Below are 18,763 nucleotides of genomic sequence, written 5' to 3' on the forward strand. Positions count from 1 at the left end.
TTATACACGGAAAAATATGGTAATTGGTAGCCAGTGCAGTTGGACCAGGAACGGTGTAATATGCTCAAACCGTCTTGCTCCGGTGAGGAACCTGGCCGCTGAATTCTGCACCAGCTGAAGTTTCTGAACCATCTTCAGAGGCAGCCCTATGTATAACGCATTGCAGTAATCTAACCTAAAGTTCCCAACCACTGGGTTTTATTAAGAAAGGGCAGGACAGCAAGAGTGAGAGATGAAAATAAATTTTGCTTTGGTGAGCTACTGGTTGTAATCCAAAAGGGATCAGAATCAGACCAAGAATATAATACATTTAAATCAAAACACAGAAATGATGGAAATATACAAACTCTGCAATAACTGCAATATAAGAGTCAAAAGAATATATGAATAAAATATTAGAGAGTGGATTACTAAGTCTTGAATCACATCCTTCTAAAAATTGGAATGGTGAAGTTTGAGCCTCTCAAACAAATAAGCAGAAGATAATATCAAAATTAAATTAATTTTTTGGGGGGAAATAAAACCCTATAAAACCTGCATCTATTCAAAATTATTCATGAACCAAGCATCCAGATCCAAAAAGGAAGCTCAGAGTAAATGGCAAACAGAAGCTACAACCACAGACCAGCATGCTGGCACTGAGCAAAGTAACTGTGTTTGAATCCCATCTCCCAAGTGTAAGCTGATCTCTCTTTTTTTCCTCGTAGCCACTACAGATACAACTTTGCACATTGACTTCAGTTGCAGCTTCCAATACCCCTAGGATTTGAGGAGGAAAACTTTTACCATGTAATGTAAGGTCTGGGCACGTACAGATCAAGGTTGTGCAGCTGTTAGGATGGGAACATTCATTTCACCGGTGTCTCTGCCACATATTTCCTGCGTAAACATATAAAAGTTAAAGCTGAAGTTCCTGTCTTTTAAATAAAGCTACAAGTATCAGGGGAATAGTAACTGTAAATCTTAGGCAGGAAAACTCCAAGCTGCCTGTTTGGAAAGCCTTGTTTCCCTAGCTACTTTGCAAGAATTTATAGTCAACAGATCATAAGAGAAGTCAAAGTTGGCTTCTTCCAGTTAATTTCCTTGGGTGTCTAACATTACACCGTTCTCTCCATGTGGGCTGCTGTTGTTTTCTCTCTTAAAATTGATTCTTACATGCTGACAGTATGCTAGCTCCTGGTTTCCATTAGAAACTATCCGTGCAAAAGATTAATTGATCGGTTTTTAAATAATGGATATGAGATCCTGGAGGCATGAGAAGTTTTCTCTTCCTTCAAATTGTGATATGTTTGCTTTGCCCAAAATGGTACCTGTACTTCTGCCACTGAAAGGACCCTCCCTTTGGTCCATCTAAGCATATATTGGGGTATGTTGGAGCATGCAGAAGGACAATAATCATAATAGGAGGACAGGTTTGTACAGGACTAAGTGGTCCTTCAGATACCCTAGTCCTAAACCCTGGAAGTCAGGGCTGTACAGGGAATCAGGTGCTTCCTATACCTAACCTTCGTTGCAGTATAGGTTGTAGCATTATAAACCAGTTTAGTTTACTAGTACTCTTAAAATAATAATAAATGCAATAAAGCTTGCCTATACCAGTTAAAGCAGCCTTTCTCAACTTTGGGTCCCTAGATCTCATTGGACTACAATTCCCATCATCCCTGCTAGCTAGGAATTATGGGAGTTGTAGTCCAACAACAACTGAGACCGGAGGTTGAGAAAGGCTGAGTTAAAGAATAATAAACCAATCTCTGCTAATTATACTTGGCACTTGATTGTCTCCATATACATTATGAATGAAGCATAAGTTACAGTGTGGCTTTTGCAACTGGAACTTGGGTTTCTGTTAGAGCAAATGTGGTCCAACAGCTACTTGAGCTGCATTATAAGCCAGATATTTGTAACAGAATTTGTAAGGTCAGAAATAGTTCTCAACTGCTTTGTTTTTCTGCTTCTTCAATAGCAAGCTCCTGAGTCATAGTCCCTATTCCATTGAAAAAAAAGTGAACACATTCAGCAAGTTCCTCTTGAGGTTCAAAATGAAGTCTGCTTCCTTCTAGATGCAGTGCTGTGGACTTGTGCTGACTAATTTAATCTCAAATGTAAGATTCCTATTTTCCCTTAACTGAAAAGCAATACTCCAATATTTCATCCTGCCTGACTGCTGCTGTGAATTTAGCAGACTAAAGCCTAAAAGTAAAGGCTCTTTTTGGTTATTTGGTAATAACCGGTTACTTTCCAATTCAAAGTCATTGTTTGGCAATATATACTGTCTATATTGTGTACCAAGTTTACCTTTACCTTACCAAATATAGAGTGGTGCATGAGGTTTTGTCCACTCCAATCCATCCATCCAATTGCACTAAAAGATAGCATGTGCAGAAGAATTATTCGAATAGCTCAAATCTGTGGGTATAAGATCAGATCAAGGAACATAGCCTGCTATACAGCCCCAAATTACTGTTTCTCTTGCCAAAGCTGTCCTTAAATGTTGTTGACTCCTTTCACTTCAGTTGTAGAAGAGGAGGAAGAAAAGTTATTTGATGTTAAAGAGGAACTTTGTTCATAAAATATTTGGTACTTCCCCTGACTCATATGCCAAACACAGAGTTTCCCACATACAAAGGGAAACAGTTTTCAGATGACATGCCCTCAGTGGGTTGGATCCACCGCCTGCAGAATAAGGTCTTTCCCACAGTGGTTTAACTGTCTCTCTCTCTCTCTTCACAAGTAGAGAATTTTACCTCTCAGAGAGAAACAGGGATTGCCTAACAAATCGGATCCTCCTAATTAAGGGTCCACGTTGCACACGGGCCCAAGGTGCCCCCCCCCACTATCCACGGGGGGGGGATTGAGCCTGGCCCACGCGATGGCCCCACGATCACACTATGATCGGTGGTGTGATCATGGGGCATACAAAAGGCAGCAACATATTTCTGGGGATTCACCTGGCTTCGCGACGCCGAAGACCCACCCACCCTGTATTTTAGGTGTCTGCTTTGGCCTTGCTCTGGACTTCGTTTGGCCACCTGTTTTGGAACAGGGGCTGGGTAGGAATTTTTTTCCATTTGGCAAATTGGCACTGGCCATTTGGTTTTCGCCTACCCCCTTAGCAATCGTCACAACTTTTGTAAGGTTTGGAGGTTAGGCATTGGCTTATTGTGATATGGGGGCTAGGGCCATGCCAGGACCCAGCGGGAACCCCGGGGTGAGCTTCAGTTGATTGCCATCGACGGAGCTCCCTCATTTGGTTGTTTACCCTTCCAGACTTCCTGCAAGGTGAGTAGGAGTCAGATATAGTTATTGCCAATGCCTAAGCCAATACCACTCACACTGATGTAATCAATAAAGTTATGGCCTAAACTTTGCCCATTAACCTTAAACTTAAGTTCTGTGTCAGTGTGTATTAATTTATCCTTGGGGGTGCACCGGGGTCTTGACGCGCAACTCTCAGTGCCCTTAACCACATCTCCCAGAATTCCTCCGAGGGAATAATGGCTGTTTAAAATGGTATCCTAGTGCTTTCAACATATGGTGTGAATGTGGATTAATATTGCAACCACTGCCCATGCCCCAGTCTCCAAAAATTGAACCTATATGCATACTACATAGAAGTGGTGTGTGTGTGTGTGTGTGTGAGAGAGAGAGAGAGAGAGAGAGAGAGAGAGAGAGAGAGAGCTTTCACCCCTCAGCTTCCATTTGTTCAATTCTACACAGAAGAACATATAAACAGGGCTAAAAGTTAAAATGTTAGGGAAACAACGGAGACGGCGTATTATTAGACCTTCTGTTAAATCAGCTGTGGGGAACTGTTGGTCCTCCAGATGTTTCTGAGCCACCACTCACGTTACCCTTGGCCATTGCTCATGCTTGTTGGGTCCGATGGGAATTGTAGTTCAGTAACATCTGGAGGACCAAATGTTCAGCACACCTATGTTAAATATTCCAAGACAAACAGCTTGAAGAACACATCCGATCCCTTGCTGTTGCGAGAGTAGAGCAAATCTTCATCAGTGCCTCAGCTCAAACTTCACTCTTATTTGCTCTGATAAAGGGTAATTGCCTGTTTTAAGAGCAGGCATCTAGTGCTATTTTTCTAGAAAAAGAGGTGCCGGAACTCACCATGTAAAGCCTCAGTCGTTCTCTTAGAATGGCAATGGCACCCACCTGAGAGGTGCCAGAACTGAGTTCCGGTGAGTTCCAGCTGGGGAAAAAAGTCCTGGGCATGACAATATTTTAGTAGTAGTCAGCATATTACTAGACACTTTGTTTAAACTGAGTTTATCAATAGATATGAAGCTGGGCCCTTACTGTGACGCTAGGGGGCAGTGTTACTCTATTAAATCTGGAGCAGCTGTGCCTGCAAATTTGCAGCAGTTTTGGGTGATGCTGATCTGGCAGCTTGAAAGAAAGGTTTTTTAAATATATATATATATATATATATATATATATATATATATATATATATATATATATATGTATGTATGTATATGTATGTATGTTCAGTAAGTTAACTGCAACCCTGTTTAACTAAACGTGCTCTCGCTGAAAACCATGAAATTCCCCCCTGCAGCACTTGGCAAAGAGGTGGTAAGTAGTTAGAATTTTAATGTTTTCCTTTCGCATTAAGACTGTATGTTTTAACTTAATGGTAGATAGTAAATAGAAAGCTAGCTAGTGAGGAGATATGTAAGCATTACAGCCCGAGATCTTTAAACACACTCTGTGAACGCTGCAGGAAACCCTTCAGTAACACCACCTCTTCACCTTGTTAACGGGCACTTAAACTAGAGCAGATGGTGGCTTGTTTGTACATCTACATATATATGAAAAGAAGTGGTTAAAACCTAGCAGCATGGGAACAGAAATGCCACAGAAGTTGTGAATGCAGCAGCTGCCTGATGCAACCCAGATTCTGCTCCTGGCACATCTGAGGCAAGGACTTGGCAGCAAGCCTCAGTCCCCTTCAGCGTAAGCAAGCCCCTCTCGTCTTCCAATGTATGTATCTCAATTTGAGATGCAAAGCAGGTTCTGAACTTTGCTACTGGAGAAAATCTAGTGTGGCGAAGTCCTCTGTTTCTCAAGTATTTCGTTCCCTTTTACCACCACCACTCCCCCAGCTGGCTTTAAAGCAAGGGCTGGAAACTTACAGCCTGGGCGCTAGGTCCACCCCAGGGCCTTGACCCCTTTGCTGAATTCTATCCTTTCCCTTGAAAAGAGTTGTGAAGACGGAGATCAAGCCATACTGGGGACTGCCAGGCAGCTGAAGAGTGTGCGTGGGGAACAAGGGGGCTGGAGTCTGACTCTGGAGAGGGTAGCAGTGGTTTGTGGGAAGCTGTACCAGCCAGGAGGCAAGAATGAGAGGCAGGGGAAACTTCAGAGTGGAGCACAGGATGGGTAAGGAGAAGAGGAGAAAGAGGCAGGTCAGACAAGTGAAGGACTGTGTCCCTCTCCTCCACCACTGTCTCCCAGAACCAGGAGGGAATTGAAAAGGGATGCACGGAGAAAGTTTCCACACAGGCACAGGAGCTTCAGGAGGAGTTTGCCTGGACCTATGTCAACTTTATGGATGATCACAGCTCATTTGACATATAACTTTTGGTTCCTTGCAATGGGCTTGGTCTTCTGAGTCTCTGTTCAGAGGATCAAACAGTGTGATCATCTGCTAAGAAGCTTGCATTGGCCCAGTTTTAGAGATGCCTTGAAGCAAATCTAGGGATGTTCTGGCCCAGCACACAGTGAAGATATCCCATTGGTAGTGTCTCTCTATTGTTAGCCAATTATGCAAGTGGTTTGCTGTTCTGGAAATTTCAACACCACCATCCCAAAGTGCCAAAAAGCAGGTTGGGGGTGATTGGCATGGCATACCACCCAACATTTCTCCAATGAAAATAGGGACATCCTAAGGATAAATGAGACATTCTAGGATCAAATCAGAAACTGGGACAGCTTCTATAAATCCAGGACTGTCCCTGGAAAATAGGGACACTGAGAGGGTCTGGCATGAACAGGCGTAAGATATTTTAATGCTGAACTGAGATGAGCAAGCTAATGAAATCTTCTATAACAATGTACCAGATGTCTCTGTGTTACAAAAACACCGACTGTCAGAGCTGCTTGAAGATCCTAGCTCACAGAGGATCACGCTAGCCAGCGATCATTAAGTAAAAGTCTTTATTGAATTACAGTTTCCATTCTCAAGCTGCTGCGTGCAACTCTACGTCTAGTAGCTAGATCGGCGAAGCTCCGTCTGAGTCTCCGCCCCGTGTGCACCAACTTAATATCCTAGCCTTGCTCCACCTTTTCCGCCTGACTGTCCTCCTCTGGGTCCCTCTACCCCCCGGGGCTTCTTCCTTCCGGGATTCTTCTGACGCTGACCCGGACCCTCCTGCCTCCTTGCGCCGGGCTTTAGGACCTGGTTCCCTTTCGGGGCTGCTTACTGCGCCGCCTTCCTCTGCATTTGAACTTGGCGCGCGCGCCCAACCTTCCACTTTCCTCTTAACCGTTTCTTCGCTCCCCGATGGAGGTGTGGCCACTCCTGACTCATGCCCTCCCTCCTGTGGTGAGCTGCCAGCGCTTCCCCCCTGGCTCCTTTCCTCTTCCCTGCTTCCTGGCGGTGACGCTGGTCCCGATTTCCAGCTGCTCCCCTCTGAGTCCCCTCTGGCTCTATCTTCCTGGGGTGCCCCCCTAGACTCCCCCCTTGCCCTGGCCACTGGTGCTCCTTTCTGTGAATCCTCTGATTCACTGGAAAGACTAGGAGATCTCGGGTCGTCGTCATCACTCATCTTTTCTTCTGCCTCCTCCCCTTCGCTCTCTGTTTCCTCCCTTGCCCGTGCCTCTGCTCCTAAACCCCTGACATCCATCCCCCCCTCGAAGCCCCCCATTCCCCCCTCCCCTCCTTCCGGTGCTGGAGCTGGGGGCTGCTGTTGCAAAGGGACGAACGTCGGATATCGGTCGCTTCCCGTGGCGGGTCTCCATCTGAAGTCTCGCGGGTCTTCCTCCCTGCTCTCGTCGACAACGGTCACCTCCGCTTCCATCTCTGTGCCGCCGTGCTCGAAACCAGGGTCGTCCCCGAAAACGTCCATGTCCGTCTCTCCCTCACTTCCTCCTGGCGGTGTTGCTCGTCCTGGGCCTTCCAGCCACCGTCTGCGGAACTGCTCCTCTGGTCTATCGTCCCACCAATACGAGGGTTCTGATGCAGATCCCGAGGGTGACCCCTCCGGGGAACGGACGTCTTGTGTCGGGTCCTCGTCCGAGTCGAACCCCCGGAAAGTGCTGGCCGAAAGCGTGGGCGTGAAAAGCCAGTCGTCGAAAAAGTCTGCTGGCATAGGTCTATGGGGGAAGAGGGCATGAAACTCGTCTTTGAGGAGAGGTTCGTCCAAGGCGTAGCCCGGCACCCAGCTGTTCGCACTGGCCGGGGTGCCCTCCTTGGCGAGAAAGTATTCTACCCCCTCTTCCCCCCATCTGGAGTCCAAAATCTCCGTGACTTCGTTGATGCGCTCCTTCTGTGCCACTCCCGCGTGCCCTGTTCTGTCTCTGACCGGACTCGGCGCCGTTCCGGGTTCCTGGAACCTGTGCGGTGCCTTGTAGGGAGTGAGCACCGATCTGTGGAATACCGGATGCATTCTGGAACCCTCCGGAAGTGCCAGTCTGAATGCTACCGGGTTGACCTGCTCTTCGACTTGGTAGGGCCCCAGTTGTTTATGCCCTAGTTTCTTCTTGGCCAACGACCTGGCCGGCACTGCGTGGGCTGCTAACCAAACCCAGTCTCCCACGTGGAGCTCTTCGCCAACCCTTCTGTGCTTGTCCGCTTGTACCTTGTATGCGTGCTTGGCCAGCTCCAGGTGGCGCCTCAGCTGATCGTGGACTTCCTGCAGCTCCGACGCGAACGCATCTGCTGTCTGCGGCTCCCCCTCTCCCATTCTTTCCAGTCCCGGGAAGGTTCTGGGGTGCCTCCCGTTGTTGGCGAAGAACGGCGTGACCCCCGTGGACACGTGCTTCGTGTTGTTGTAGGCGAACTCGGCAAGCGGCAGGTAATCCACCCACGTCGCAGGCTGTTGATTTGCATAACATCTCAGGTACTGCTGCATGATGGCATTGACCCGCTCCGCTTGCCCGTTGGTCTGCGGGTGTCTCGCCGACGCCAGGTTGATCTTGACGTTCAGGAAGCCCATCAGCTTCTGCCAGAAATTCGAGATGAACTGCCGCCCCCGGTCGGACAGAATAGACCGTGGCAGACCGTGAACCTTGAACACGTGGTCTATGAACAGTTTGGCGGTTTGCTCCGCCGTGGCCACCTTAGCACACGGAATGAAATGCGCCATCTTGGAAAACAGGTCTACCACCACCAGCACTGCCGTCTTGCCCCTCGAGCTGGGCAGATCCGTGACAAAGTCCAGGGCCACCCTTTCCCAAGGTTCGACCGGAGTTTGCAGCGGTTCCAACAGTCCGGCCGGCGGTTTGTGCACTGGTTTGGCCCTCTGGCAGGTGTCACACCTCGCCACGTAGTCTGCGACCTCCCCTCTCATTCCAGGCCACCAGAAATCCCTGGCTACTAATTCCACCGTCTTCTCCTTGCCAAAGTGCCCGGCCGTGGGCGCGTCGTGCAGCTGCTGCAGCACCTTGGCGCGAAGGTCGTCTCCTGGCACGTAGATGGCCCCTTTACGGATGAGCAATCCATCTCGTAGCTGGAAACCGTCGGCCGCAGCCGTGCCCCTTTGCACCTCTGCCATCTTTGCTTGCGCGAAGGAGTCATCCTGCAACGCTCGTCGCACCGCCTCCAGGTCCACGGTGGCCGCGGCGCACGCCCATACTGTTGGTGCGAAGATGTGCATGGCGGCCGCTGGCGTTGCGTCCTCCAGATACTGTGGCTTACGGGAGAGGGCGTCCGCCATGATGTTAGTGTCCCCCGGGACATACTCTATGCGGAAGTCGAAGTTCGCAAAAAACTCAGCCCAACGTATCTGCCTCTGGTTTAGGAACTGTGCCGTGCGCCAGTGCTCCAGATTCTTGTGGTCCGTGCAAACCTGCACCGTGTGCTTGGCTCCGATCAGGAAGTGCCTCCACGCTTTGAACGCTGCATGAATGGCCAGCAACTCCCTGTCCCAGATGGTGTAGTTCTGCTCGGACTTGCTGAGCTTCCTGGAGTAAAACGCTGCCGGTCGCCACACCCCCTGCTGGTCCTTTTGCAGCAGGACCGCCCCCACGGCTCTGTCCGAGGCGTCTGTCTCCACCCTCATCGGCCTGCTGGGGTTGACGTGAAGCAGCTGCTCTTCCGACGCGAAGAGACGCTTGAGTGCCTGAAAGGACTGCTCCGCCTCCTCTGTCCAAACGAACTTCTTTTTCTTGGAGCTAAGCGTGTCTGTGATGGCCGCTGTCTGCATAGCGAAGCCCTTGATAAACTTGCGGTAGAAGTTCGCAAAGCCGACAAACCGTTGGACCTCCTTCCGGTTGCGTGGACTCTTCCAATCCAATACCGCGCGAACCTTGGCGCTGTCCATGGCGAGCCCCTTGTCAGACAACTTGTAGCCCAGAAAATCCACCTCCGTCACGTCAAATTGGCACTTCTCCAGCTTGGCGTAGAGCCTATGTTGCTTTAGTCTGGTCAGCACTTCCTTGACGTGTCTGTCATGCTCCTGCTGCGATTCCGAAAAGATCAGGATGTCATCTAAGAAACAGACGCACGTCTTGTAGAGAAGTCCCGCCAACACGTGATGCATGAAAGCTTGAAAAACGTGGGAGCCATTTTGCAATCCAAAGGGCATAACTCTGTATTCGTAGGTACCCAGTGGCGTGAACATGGCCGTCTTCCACTCATCTCCCTCCCGCATACGAATGAGGTTGTACGCCCCTCGCAGGTCTAACTTGGTGAACACTTTTCCCTTCCGCACCTTCGCCAGGAGGTCGTCGATTCGGGGCATGGGGAAGTCCGACGGCTTGGTCCCATTGTTTAAAATGCGATAGTCCACGACCAGTCTTTTTTGGGGCGTGTCTCGCTTTTTAACAAAGAATACTGGACTGCCCCCCGCTGCCTTGGACTCTCGGATGAAACCGCGCTCCAAATTATGATCTATGAACTGTTTGAGTTCCTGCAGCTCGTCCTCTGACATGGAATACAGTTTCCCCTTAGGCAGCGCCACCCCCGGCAGCAGGTCAATCTTGCAGTCATATGGTCTGTGAGGGGGTAGCCTGTCTGCCTCCTTCTCGCAGAAAACTTCCAAAAATTCTGCGTACTTGTGGGGAATCGCTTGCAGCGTGCCTAGCAGCAGCTGTGACTCCTCTTCCTCTCCTTCCTGCTGGGGCACGATGCAGTGTTCAGCACAAAAGGAAGAGCCGAAGATCAGCTGCCTCTGGTACCAAGCCAGCGTTGGGCTGTGCTTGTCCAGCCAACTCATTCCCAATACAATGGGCGTATCCGATAGTTGAGTGACATTGAAGCTGATGATTTCTTTGTGATTTCCAAGTCGCATCGCCATGGGCGGCGTCTGCTTCACCACTTGCCCCCCTAGCAACTCCCTGCCATCCACCGTGACAACCTGCAGGGGCAGTGTGGCCGGCAGCAACTGTATAGCGTGCTTGTCGACAAAGTCCTGCCCTATAAAGTCTGCGTTGCTGCCCGAGTCAACTGTGATGGGCACGTCAGTGGTGATTCCATTGGGCAGCTGGAGAGATGCGGTGAGCCTCACCACTGGTTTGGGCGGGAGGGGGTTCACGGGCTGTAAAACCTCTGGGGACTGCGTCACTAACACGTCTGGCTGGGCCCCAGGGCCTCTTCCTCCAGCCAGACTGCGTCGTTTCCCTGCTGTGGTCCCCCTTGCTGTGTTGCTGCAGTCACCATTGCCGAGGCTGCAGTAAGCTTGTGGAGCCTCTGGGGACACTCTTTTGCCGTATGCCCTGGCTCCTCACAGACGTAACACTTCCTGTTCCCTCTAGGAGGCTTCGCTTTCACTGCTGCCGGTGCTAGGGCTCTGGTTGCTGACTGAGCCCTTGCACCTCCAACCTCCATAGGTTCGGCTCCTCCTCCTGGCGGAGGCGTGGATTGCGCCCGCGCTGCTTCTCTGGGAAGGAAGGAGGGGCCCCTGGCTGGTTCGCGCCCTCCACGCCCTTCGTCCCTGCTCCACGGACGTCCTTCCAGCCTCACCCCCACTGCCAGTGCCCTCTGAACGACCTCCTGGGTGGTTTGGGGTCTCTCCCCCCTCGCGATCTCATCTTTAATCGAGTTGTGCAGCCCCTCCCAAAAGAGGTCTCTTACAGGAGCCGAATCTCTGTCCCATTCCAGGGCACTGACCAAGGCGAAAAAGCGGGCATGATACTGCCTGACGCTGGCCCTCCCTTGTCTCAGCCCATGCACCTCCTTCCGTGTAAGATCCACGTCAATACTTGATAAAAAACACCCATCCATCGCTTTAATAAAGGCATCTGCATTCTGGAGCGCCGGATCCTTATCTCTCCATAAATTGCGTAGCCATGCTCTAGCATCCCCATGCAAATGGGACATGATGAATCCCACTCTCTCTTGCTCATCTCTAAAGTCTTTATGCAGCAGTTGCAGTGCGCACAGTACGTCGGCTCTAAAGTTGGGATACTGTTGCAGGTTCCCATCGAAGTGAGAGACCAGCCCGCCTGTCCGTCTCGCCAACCCAATTCCCTCCTGCCGGGGTGTCTGCTTTGTCAGCACGTCTAACCTGACCTGGAGATCCCTGCAGGCGGCAGCTGCTTCCTCCTCTCTCTTCCTGGATGCGAGAGCCTCGGCATTCAGTTGTGCCACTGCTTTTCTGAGTTCCTCTATCTGCTGCTCAGCCGTCATGTCGTCTGCCGTTCGTGAGCTCGCTAGTAGGCACCTGTTTCTCTCCCCTCCTCGAGGCTGTAGATGCCCACAATCGTGAGACGGAGCTTACTGTCAGAGCTGCTTGAAGATCCTAGCTCACAGAGGATCACGCTAGCCAGCGATCATTAAGTAAAAGTCTTTATTGAATTACAGTTTCCATTCTCAAGCTGCTGCGTGCAACTCTACGTCTAGTAGCTAGATCGGCGAAGCTCCGTCTGAGTCTCCGCCCCGTGTGCACCAACTTAATATCCTAGCCTTGCTCCACCTTTTCCGCCTGACTGTCCTCCTCTGGGTCCCTCTACCCCCCGGGGCTTCTTCCTTCCGGGATTCTTCTGACGCTGACCCGGACCCTCCTGCCTCCTTGCGCCGGGCTTTAGGACCTGGTTCCCTTTCGGGGCTGCTTACTGCGCCGCCTTCCTCTGCATTTGAACTTGGCGCGCGCGCCTAACCTTCCACTTTCCTCTTAACCGTTTCTTCGCTCCCCGATGGAGGTGTGGCCACTCCTGACTCATGCCCTCCCTCCTGTGGTGAGCTGCCAGCGCTTCCCCCCTGGCTCCTTTCCTCTTCCCTGCTTCCTGGCGGTGACGCTGGTCCCGATTTCCAGCTGCTCCCCTCTGAGTCCCCTCTGGCTCTATCTTCCTGGGGTGCCCCCCTAGACTCCCCCCTTGCCCTGGCCACTGGTGCTCCTTTCTGTGAATCCTCTGATTCACTGGAAAGACTAGGAGATCTCGGGTCGTCGTCATCACTCATCTTTTCTTCTGCCTCCTCCCCTTCGCTCTCTGTTTCCTCCCTTGCCCGTGCCTCTGCTCCTAAACCCCTGACACCGACTAACAGTACCTTATATAAATTTAGAATTTGGATGCAAGCAACAAGTATAAAACAATGTGATTCTTTTCTTTTTCTATTTTTGTCCCCAAAGAAAACTCCATAAAATTTTCACAAGCCCTCTGTCTGTAAGATCAAGGTGATTCATTCATTAAGGGTGTCCAAATCTGATTTCTCTTTCTTTATTCAGACCAGGGTGAATAAAAACCCAAAGGAGGGAGGCAGCAGCTCCTTTTCAAATGATGACTCCACATGCTTCCCCCTGCTGCGAGGCACCTGCTGCTAGCAATGACAGAGCATTATTAGGGAGGGATTTATGAGCTGTGCCCAGATTAAAAATTAATATAGAAACTGGCCTCATTCAATTTTGGGAGGCGGCGTTTGTTTTCAAGAAAATAATTCATACTGCTCAGGAGAGAGGGGAATTTTCACTAAAAAGAATGGCATGCAGTGGGAGGCCCCCTTTAAAGAAATCTCTTGGAGCTCCGTGGCAGTGTCTTGAGAAAATACTGACCATGGATTAAGCTGAAGCCATAGGGGCTGCCACAAGTGGACAGGCAAGTGGGTGTCCTGGTTATTGCTACATGGGTCTAAAGGACAGTTGCAAATATGGTTGACAGTATTCCAGGTGTGATTCCAATGCGCCTTCTGCTTGCTGTGTTGTTGCTGGGCATCTCTCTTGCTGGGAATGTCTCTAGGGGTGAAGTCAAACTGCTGTGTTAGCAGCACCAAAGTGACCTCCCCGGGGTTCAAGCCTGGGCAGTGCATATGGAGGTCCTGGGCTGCCCAGATGACAAGACCCCCCTCTTGGCCTCGCTGATGTGATGCTTTATAGCAGGCCAGTTTGTTTGTCTGGTCAGCCCAATATTGTCTACTGGTTGCAGCTCTCCAGAGGGAGTCTTTCCCATCGTCAACTACATACCTGATCTTTTAACTAGAGATGCTAGGGATTGAAGCTCAGTGTTCTCAGCATGCAAAACATGTGCCCTGCTACTGATCTGTGCCACATTTTCCTGGAAGGCAGCAAAGATTTCCGTTCTGGAAGAAGGTAGATGCAAGGTTTCAGCAGAGGAAAAACTGTGGCTATGTGTGGTCCCACAACAGATCCACTAATATGTTTGTAATTATACATTAGGCCTGCTCTTGGTAACACAAAACTTGCTGAGAAGATGGTGCGTGAAGTTTGGCTCTGCTAGACTACTGCTTAGTCAGCCTTTCAGCTGACTTCCTTCACTGTCATGTTTACTGTACTTTGAGGCTTAATAGACCCACAAGCACACACCCTTGATTGGGAGAATTGGTGGTTGGATGGAAGAAGAAAGAAATGAATGTCTGTGGGAACTATACCTATGAGCAACAGAGAAAGAATGTACACTTGTGTGCACACATGGGGATGAGAAGGCCAAGTGGATGTAATATAACGGGGATTTCAGCAAATTAAGGCAAGCAGAAGACAATGCAGTGGATAGGCATGAGAAAACACAGACATCTCTGCAGTAGGCTTCATCAAAGCTGTTTCTTGTGAATATGTAAAATGAAGGAAGGCAACAAAGATTCCATTTAAATAAAAGGATTTCTAATTGAGGACTCAACACCAGTTCCTACCACATTTCCAAACATTAACTTTTTCCTTTTTTGTGAGCTTCCATTAGATATTCAGAGTAAAGCTCTCTTACCAAGCTAATCCTTGCCATGGACTTGAGTGGTAACCATCACTGTGGCTTGGCACAATTCCACAGGGGCAAGCATACTTGGGAAATTATACATGTGTTTTAACATATACATTCAAATCAAAACCAGAAATGGACACGTAGCGGAAGAATAAAGGAGAAATGTTATCCTTCATTCCATATTAGTTACTTGGAATATTTTATAGAGTGAAGGCTATAAGCCTATACACTTGCAGTTGAGAATCAGACTTTAAAACTAGGATTTACCTAGCTTTTGTTTATATCTCATTGGGAGCCCTTATTAGGGTCTGGCCACCCACAACCCCATTCATTTTATTAAGCTGACCCTTTTACAGCTTAAAAGTTCGCTCATCATTGTGGACCTCTGAAGCCAAATAATCCAAGAGGCATCGTCTCTTGTCTGCACCTATTGGTCTAATGTGACCATCCCTGGCCCTGCTCCTTAATTTTATCAAGACTGAATTTAATTCCCTGGGTTGCATTCTACTTCCATAAAGAGGTAACTGTTGCAGCACAACTTTCACACATGATTATGATGCTTGACATTTTTTTTTTAAGTAAAAATCTGGCTATTTCAGTTGCTAACAGGTTCTTGGAGTCACCCTCATTGGGAGAAGGAGAACCTGAGGAACATCACCCCTACCCACCCCCATGATAACTTGGGTTACCAAAGTTATTTGGTAACAGAACTGTGTTGTGACTGAAGCTTCAGGTTTCTAGAAACTGGAACCCTGGACTCCAGAAAGACACCACTACACAGCTTCCAGAAAGCAAGTCTGTCCTAGTGCTGAGCTTTGTGTCAGATGTATGAACATAAGTATAGAAGGCATTACACATTCTCCATACCAGTCAACAAATGACCCTGTTTTACAAGAGGAGGAGTGTTGCCCCCAAATGAGGTTAGATCCCCATCAGCCTAAAGTTTCCCATATGTAATGGAATCCCATTGATTAGTAAGAAAGCTGGGTTTCTTTCATTCTTGGTGTTCATGGAAACAATGGGAAGGGTAGATAGTTCTCAGTTCTACATGTTAATACATGCATAGCACCATTGCCACTCCATAGTGGTCCCACTTAAAGTAACCAACATAACTAAATTACCATAGATTCATTAATTTCAGCGGGTCTCCTCTGAGTAAAACTTAAATACCACCCACAAGTTACTTAGCATGAGATCCTTTAAAACGGCTTCTTCTCCAATTGTGTCTCCTGGAATATAAAAGTTTACAGATAGGTAGCCATGTTGGTCTGCCATAGTCAAAATAAAAAAATTCCTTCCAGTAGCACCTTAAAGACCAACTAAGTTAGTTCTTGGTATGAGCTTTCGTGTGCATGCTCGTGTGTATCTGAAGAAGTGTGCATGCACACGAAAGCTCATACCAAGAACTAACTTAGTTGGTCTTTAAGGTGCTACTGGAAGGAATTTTTTTATAAAAGTTTAGAGAGTCTTTCCCAGCCTAGTTCCTTCCAAATGTCACTGGACTCTAACTCCCATCACCAGACCATTGACTATACTGGCTGGAGCTGATGGGAATTGGAGTCCAACAACTGGAAGGAATTAGACTGTGGAAGTTGAGCTTAGATTTTTCTTTGGAATATACTTAAGGGATCCCTGAGAAGAGCAATGCTGAAAAGAAAACCTCAAAATCCCCAACATTCAGAAATGGCTTGTGCAACCTGGTCACCAGCTTTTGCTGCAGAATGAGGCAATGTTCGTTCAGTATATTATAGAGTTCTAACTCTGGAAATTGGGTGCAGTTTCACCCATCCTGATGGTTCAAGACTTGAACCAGCATGCTTCATAGCTGGCCTCCTGCATGTGCCATAGAGTGTCGCTAGGGGAAAGTGTGTGCCTAATATTATTGATCATTCTCCCCTGATTTCATAGGACACCACACATAAGATGCGACAAAAGAGTGAAAGACCGACTCAGGAGGAGAAAAGGTCTGAAAAATCCAGAGAAAAGGGAAGGGAAGGGAAGGGATGTTGGAATGCTTGAATGTAGCAGCTTTGTACCTTGAAAACAATATATATAAGCCACATAAAATTAGAACCTGGCCTGGAAACTATTATTTCCAAAAAGTCTTCCAATATTAAGATAAGACATGGCATGTTGATCTCATTTCTGGAGTTTGACTCCTCCACTGTTCTCAGCAAATGACAAAACAATGGTTTGCCTAACACACTTGGTCCTTCGTCCCTCCACATGGCATTTCAGCAGACAGATGTGCAGTTCAGTTCTGTGGGTTCCTTCATGGATGCTGTCCCCAGCCCTTCCGGTCCATCTACTATCGTGGGCTCACTGGAACATTGCCTGTGGTTTAAGCTGGGCTGCAGGAGGAGGCATGTGTCGCCACTGTCTGGTTCCTCCACCACCATCCCAGAGTGCATAATGGAAGCCATGGTCAACAGCTGGATATCAGAATGAGCGTTGGCAACAGTGTGGCGACGGATGTTCCCACACTTCTCCAGATATGCCTCACCCTCCTGCTCAGTCAGAGGCGTCAAGGCAGTCTCGCTGACTTGTCGGTCTGCCACAGCGTGAGAAGAGAAGCTCAGCCCATTGGGTTTGGCACGAGGTCTATGATACCTTCTCTCTGGAAAATAAGAAGGAAGGCATGCAGATTAATTGTGGACTGCATACAAATCCAAGAGCAACCGACAGTGCAATTTTTCAGAAAACTTCCCTAGGCTGGGTACCATCCCTACCCAGCTGTTTTCTTCCAATGTGGGCCGTGACATATCTTTGACAAAGGAATGTAAGAAAGTGCATCATTCTGCCTAGGCAGGAATAGTCATGTATGTACATGTGAATGTATATATACACCAAGAGAGAGAATAAAAAAAACTATTTAATCCTTCCTTCAATATTGTTATCCAGCAGAGGAATGGGGAAGGGATTATGATTGTTGTTGTTTTATGTACATATATAATTATTTCTCCAGCATTGGTAATTTGTTTACAAACATTTGCATCAAGTGACTCCAGAGGGATCTTTCACCAAATTAATTGGGTTGAATTTCGCAACAGGGAAGCAGGTTTTTTTTATTATTCCTGTATTTTCTAACCATGCAATCCTATCTTTGAGTTTCCAAGAATCTGAAAAATGACAGCCTTCATCTGCACTGCTGTTTGTGCCTTGGGTTCAGGATCACATCCACCCACCCATCCATATGCAGCATCCCTGTTTTCAGACATTCATACCAAATGTGCAAATGTCAGGAATGGAGATAGAAAGCATGGTCCCAGTTCCCCCTACATGTGGAGAATAAGGACCATGATCTGTGAATAAGGAGCACGGCAGTAAAAGTAGCTTATTTCATTGGGACTCCAATTCTCTTCTAGTTGTAGGCCTGCCTTCCCTGTCAACAACAAAACTGCTATTCCAAGAGCCCCAGTGTTGCATTCAACTTTGAGTCAAAGTAGACCTACTGAAATTAATAGATCTAAGTTATCTGTGACCACTAATTTCAATGGATTAACATTAGTTGACTGCAACCCTATAAGGACTGCTTCTTTACCCACCTGCTATGAAATGCTGCCGTGAAATGGAGGGGGAGATTAATAACAAGGTACAGATAATGGTGATCAGCCAAATGATTCATGAAAGCATAGTAAGATGCTTGTGAGATGGGCTAGAAGGATGAAAGTGTCCTCTTGGAAGGAATCCAGTCTGAGACATTATGTGCAAGATGTATTTTTTGTTTATCCACTGGCCTACTAGGGGATGACCGATAGTTGGCTGGTCATACTACACAGGTGAGCACTGCCAACAATCACAACCGAAAGGTGTCAGCTAGGGAGAAACTGAGGGCTGCAGCCAACACTCCTCCCTTTACTCCCCAAAACTGTTCCATAGAGTTAGGGAAACCCTCATAACAGATTAGGGGGCACACAAGGAGAGGAAGTCCATTACAACACACACACACACACACACACACACTTAGAGGAGAAGAGGTCTCTGGTAAGGCTTTGTTTGTATATCTCTTGAAATGTTACGCCAACCCTTGGGTGTATTAGAGTGATATATTGCACAATGTTTTTAAAGCCACATAATCCACCTTCACTTTGAATGTTAACACCGCAAAATAAGCAAACAGCCTCTAAGCTTAAAACGACCAGCATTAGTAGCCTAGGGATTTACATAAAGCTAGTATAAATTTACTCAATTCAGTAATCTTCATTGCATCAACTTCATGGGTATGGCTAAGTTATCTAATGAAGCCTCAAGGGACTAAGTCCTCTCGGGACCAGGTCAAGCATTTGCTCTCTCCTCCGCTCCCTTGCCAGATTCAATCTGCAGAAGATGGTAAAAGTTGCCATAAAGCTAAGATGGAAAACACTGGTTTTTTGTCTGCCAGTATTTTTAAAGCTGGACTTTGCAATACTTAGAAAAGAACAGCATTATTATTATTATTATT

The 18,763-nt window shown here is 48.0% G+C and overlaps 1 protein-coding gene and 1 long non-coding RNA gene across 5 annotated transcripts in view; one reads left to right on the forward strand and one right to left on the reverse strand.

Annotated features, from left to right (window-relative positions):
- LOC310689190 overlaps positions 1–18,763 on the forward strand; it is a 606,488-nt gene that overhangs the window by 135,862 nt on the left and 451,863 nt on the right. The window lies entirely within an intron of this gene.
- PRR5L (proline rich 5 like) overlaps positions 14,207–18,763 on the reverse strand; it is a 65,207-nt gene continuing 60,650 nt past the window's right edge. For all 4 annotated transcript variants that reach the window (XM_083465143.1, XM_083465144.1, XM_083465145.1 and 1 more), the window contains exons 9-10: positions 15,757–16,939; positions 14,207–15,551 (exon numbers count right to left, since the gene is read on the reverse strand). In XM_083465143.1, the coding sequence (XP_083321269.1) occupies positions 16,557–16,939 (383 nt within the window). In that variant the 3' untranslated portion in view covers positions 14,207–15,551; positions 15,757–16,556. The remainder of the gene's footprint in view (positions 15,552–15,756; positions 16,940–18,763) is intronic.

This window comes from Podarcis liolepis, assembly GCF_965112155.1.
Source record: "Podarcis liolepis genome assembly, chromosome: 1".
Classification (NCBI taxonomy): domain Eukaryota; kingdom Metazoa; phylum Chordata; class Lepidosauria; order Squamata; family Lacertidae; genus Podarcis; species Podarcis liolepis.